Source organism: Psammomys obesus, unplaced genomic scaffold, assembly GCF_907164565.1.
Source record: "Psammomys obesus unplaced genomic scaffold, mPsaObe1.curated_primary_1811, whole genome shotgun sequence".
NCBI lineage: Eukaryota > Metazoa > Chordata > Mammalia > Rodentia > Muridae > Psammomys > Psammomys obesus.
In genome coordinates, this window is record NW_026594462.1 from 463511 (window position 1) to 468276 (window position 4766).

Below are 4766 nucleotides of genomic sequence, written 5' to 3' on the forward strand. Positions count from 1 at the left end.
AAATATTAGAATCTAAGGAAGTGGATGTAATTATGAACAACAATTTATTCCTGACCATTTGTCATCAAGCCGCTAAGATGGCTTCAGAGATATCAAAGCTATCTTGGACAGGAATCATGACGCAGGAAGAAGCAAAAGGAAATCCTCCAGAAAGAGATAGGTATATGATAATAAATCTGTTAACATTCCCTGGAGATATACGGACAAGGTTCACGTATGAACATGACTTCTTGCTGTCGCACGGCTATGCATACCCTTGGGGCTTATCTGCTAGTATATATAGTAGGAGGAAACTAGCTGAATGCATGACTCCAGTGAAGAAGCTCACCAGAGTCAGCACTCATCCTGCTTGGGAAATCCTCAGCGATGGAGCTGCCATTGAGTCAACGTCACTTCTGTAAGTGAATTTTCTTCTATGTCTCTCTATGAAAAAGATTCAATGAATTTGTTCATTTAGTGTGTTTTAATAAAGTTCTTAGGAATCTGATGTTCAGTCTGGCATGAACAAATAGTTGTCATAGTTTTACAAAAAAAAATACTCCATTATAGATTTTCTTATATCTTTTATAATTATTTTATTGAAAGGTATTGTATAAGTATACAAGAGTGCAGGGAAATATTTGTTTTTAAATTTTGTGGTGGATATCATCATTTTGGACACTGTGGGAACATAGATAGCACAGTTTATCTGTTTGCTTCCTCTACATATTAGACAATGAAAAAAAGACAGGATTACTAATACAAAAGATGAAGAGAATGCTGTCCTAAAATACAAAGTCCGTTTGGAATTGCTAAGTTATAAGAGGGTTGATCTGGAATCATAGGAATGAAGGGCGAGATAGAAAGATCTGGAGGAGACTGGAGCCCCACAAGGAGAGCAACAGAACCAAATAATGTGGACACAGGGGTCTTATCTGAGAATGACACTCTAAACAAGGACCATGCATGGATTAACCTAGAACCCCTGTCAGATGTAGCCCATGGCAGCTCAGTCTCCAAGTGGACTCCCTAGAAAAGAGGAACATGGGCTGTATCTGGCATGAACTCAGTGACTGGCTCTTTGATCACCTCCCCCTGAAGTGGGAGCAGCCTTACTAGGCCACAGAAGAATACAATGCAGCCAGTCCAGATGAAACCTTATAGGCTAGGGTCAGATGAAAGGGGAGGAGGACCTCCCTATCAGTGGACTGGGGAAGGGTCAAGGGAGGAGAAGAGGGAGGAATGGTGGGAATGGAAGGGGATGAAATAAGGGGCTACAGCTGCAATACAATGTCAATAAATTATAATAAATAAAAAAATTAAAATTAAAAAAACATCCTGGAGAGTTTGGTAAATGAAATTGAGCTAAACTCCAAGGTTACCATACCATCTTAATAAGGGCTTAAAAATACTAGTTCAGAATTAATTTCAGTTGCAGATATTTGTTATTTTATTTTATTTTATTTATTTTATTTTTTTCTTATCAGTTACATTTTATTAACTCTGTAGCCCATTTGTATCCTGCTCCCTCATTCCCTCCCAATCCTACCCTCCCTCCCTCATCTCCACGGTGCCACTTTCCAAGTCCACTGATAGGGGGGACCTCCTCCCCATTCATCTGATCCTGTTTTATCAGGTATCTTCAGGACTGGCTTCGAAGGCCTCCATTGTGGCCTAACAGGACTGCTCCTCCCTTGTGTGGGGGTGGGGGGAGTGTCAAAGAGCCAGTCATTGAGTTCCTGTTAGAAATAGTCCTGTTCCTCTCACTATGGGAAACCAATTGTTTACTGAGCTACCAGAGGCTACATCTGAGCAGAGGTTCTAGGTTATATCCATACATGGTCCTTGGTTGAATGTCAGTCTCTGAAAAGACCCTGTGCCCAGATATATTTGGTCCTTGTGGAGCTCCTATCCTTTCCCCATCATACTAACTCCCCTTCTTTCATATGATTCCTTGTACTCTGCCGAAGGTTTGGTCATGAGTCTTTGTATCTGCTTTGAAAACACTGCTAGTTAGAGTCTTTCAGATGCACTCAATAGACTCCTGTCATACATTCAATGCACATCCTATCTGTCTTTCTAAACTAGGATTGATCATCTTACTCCATGCCCACTCTCTTGATTATCTTTTTTTATGTGTATAGATTTCATTTTGTTTATCATATCTTATAGGTCTATATAAGTGAGTATATACCGTGTTTGTCTTTCTCCTTCTGGGATATTTCACTCAGAATGATCTTTTCTAGATCCCAAAATTTGCCTGCAAATTTCATGATTTCCTCCTTTTTGATTGCTGAGTAGTATTCCATTGTGTAAAAATACCACAATTTCTGTACCCATTCCTCCATTGATGGACATCTGGGTTGTTTCCGGGTTCTAGCTATTACAAATAAAGCTGCTATAAACATGGTTGAGGAAGTATCCCTTTTGTGTACTTGAGCAAACTTTGGGTATACACCTAGCAGTGGTATAGCTGGGTCTTGAGGAAGCACCATTCCTAATTGTCTTAGAAAGCGCCAGATAGATTTCCAGAGTGGTTGTACCAGTTTACATTCCTATCAGCAATGGAGGAGGGTTCCCCTTTCTTCACAACCTCTCCAGCATGTGTTGTCACTGGAGTTTTTCATCTTGGCCATTCTGATGGGTGTAAGGTCAAAATCTCAGGGTTGTTTTGATTTGCATTTCCCTGATGGCTAATGAGGGTGAGCATATCTTTAAGTGTTTCTCTGGCATTTGATATTCCTCTGTTGAGAATTCTCTGTTTAGCTCTGATCCCCATTTTTTAATTGGATTACTTGGTTTGCTGCTTTTCAGCTTCTTTAGTTCTTTGTATATACTGGATATTAGTCCTCTGTCAGATAAAGGGTTAATGAAGATTCTTTCCCAATATGTAGGCAGTCGTTTTGTTTTGATGACGGTGTCCTTTGCTTTACAGAAGCTTTTCAGTTTCATGAGGTCCTATTTATTGATTGTTTCTCTTAGAGCCTGTGCTGTTGGTGTTTTGTTCAGGAAGTTCTCTCCTATGCCAATGAGTTCTAGGATGTTCCCCACTTTTTCTTCTAACAGATTTAGCGTGTCTGGTTTTATGTTGAGGTCTTTGATCCACTTGGACTTTAGTTTTGTGCAGGGTGATAAATATGGATCTATTTTCATTTTTCTGCATGTAGACATCCAGTTGGACCAGCACCATTTGTTGACGATGTTGTCTTTATTTCCATCGAATGGTTTTGGCTTCTTTGTCAAAAATTGAGTATTCAGAGGTGTGTGGGATTATTTTGGGTCTTCTATTCTGTTCCATTGATCCTCCTTTCTGTTTCTATGCCAATACCATGCAGTTTTTATTACTATTGCTCTGTAGTACAACTTGAGATCGGGGATGGAGATACCTCCAGATGATCTGTTGTTGTACAGGATTGTTTTAGAGATTCTGGGTTTTTTGTTTCTCCATATGAAGCTGAGAATCTTTTTTTCAAGGTCTGTAAAGAATTAAGTTGGTATTTTGATGGGAAGTGCATTGTATCTGTAGATTGCTTTTGGCAGGATGGACATTTTCACAATGTTAATCCTACCAATCCATGAACCTGGGAGATCTTTCCATCTTCTGATATCTTCTTCAATTTCTTTCTTCAGAATTGAAGTTTTTCTCAAACAGGTCTTTCACTTGCTTTGTTAGTGTCACCACAAGGTACTTTATGTTATTAGTGGCTATTGTGAAGGGTGTTGTTTCCCTAATTTCTTTCTCAGCCCTTTTGTCTTTGGTATACAGGAGGGCTTCTGACTTTTTTGAGTTGATTTTGTATCCTGCCACTTTTCTGAAGATGTAAATAAGCTGGAGGAGTTCTCTGGTTGAATTTTTGGGTTCGCTCATGTATACTATCATATCATCAGTTGCAGATATTTGTAAAAATAGAAAGCACTCCTGAAACAGAAGTAATGGGAAATTATTTCCTTCTCAAATTGTTATAGAGAAAAACATTAACTTGCCTAAGTACTGTCAGAGATATATCTATCATGCCAGATATAGAACACAAAGTCATGTAGTAAAGAAAATTTCAGACAGATAAAACTTTTTGAAACAGTTGAACCTTGAAAACCTCAGATTAATACATTATTCCTAAGTGGCTTTTGTTTCTAAGTAGCAGGGACACTCCTGCTTTTGGTGATGTCAAACCTGCTGCTGTGGGAGAAAGCTGCAGCAATTCCTGCTTGCCATACTGAAGAGGGAGGCTGTATGGAGCTCCTTGTGGAAACATTTAACAATGCCATCAACAGAGCTGAAACTGTCTATAATCTTGCTGTTCAAATATATCAAGAATTTGTAAGTACCTCAATCTTCATACTAATGTTTGAATTGTACTAGAACCTGAGATATTAAGCATCATAACTCAAATATCAGAAAGTATAACTTCATTGGTAAAGGACATACCAACTACTGATACATGGGAAGGGTCAACTGGACAGTTTCATAAAATGTCAATGAATCTAATGATTTTTTTTACATTTTCTGTGTTTTAGTGAAAAAAAACCCCTATACTAGAGACCTTTAAAAATATAACTAGGGAGTGATTTCTCATTTCCTATTGTTACATTCAAGGATATGAAAGTCAATTGGCCAAGTTCAAATAGGGCAGTTAAAATATTCACTCTAAGTATGGATGATGCAGTGAACTATATATTTGGAACACTGTAAACTAAAGCATATGAAGAGACAAGAATAAAGAAAGACAGAAAGACAAAAAGAAAGAAAGAAAGAAAGAAAGAAAGAAAGAAAGAAAGAAAGAAAGAAA

General features: G+C 38.2%; 1 protein-coding gene across 1 annotated transcript in view; it reads left to right on the forward strand.

Moving 5' to 3' along the window:
- The first annotated feature begins 366 nt into the window (after positions 1 to 366).
- LOC129685548 (prolactin-8A9-like) overlaps positions 367 to 4766 on the forward strand; it is a 9630-nt gene continuing 5230 nt past the window's right edge. Inside the window, exons 1-2 of the mRNA XM_055619066.1 lie at positions 367 to 397; positions 4119 to 4297. Of these exons, the coding sequence (XP_055475041.1) occupies positions 367 to 397; positions 4119 to 4297 (210 nt within the window). The remainder of the gene's footprint in view (positions 398 to 4118; positions 4298 to 4766) is intronic.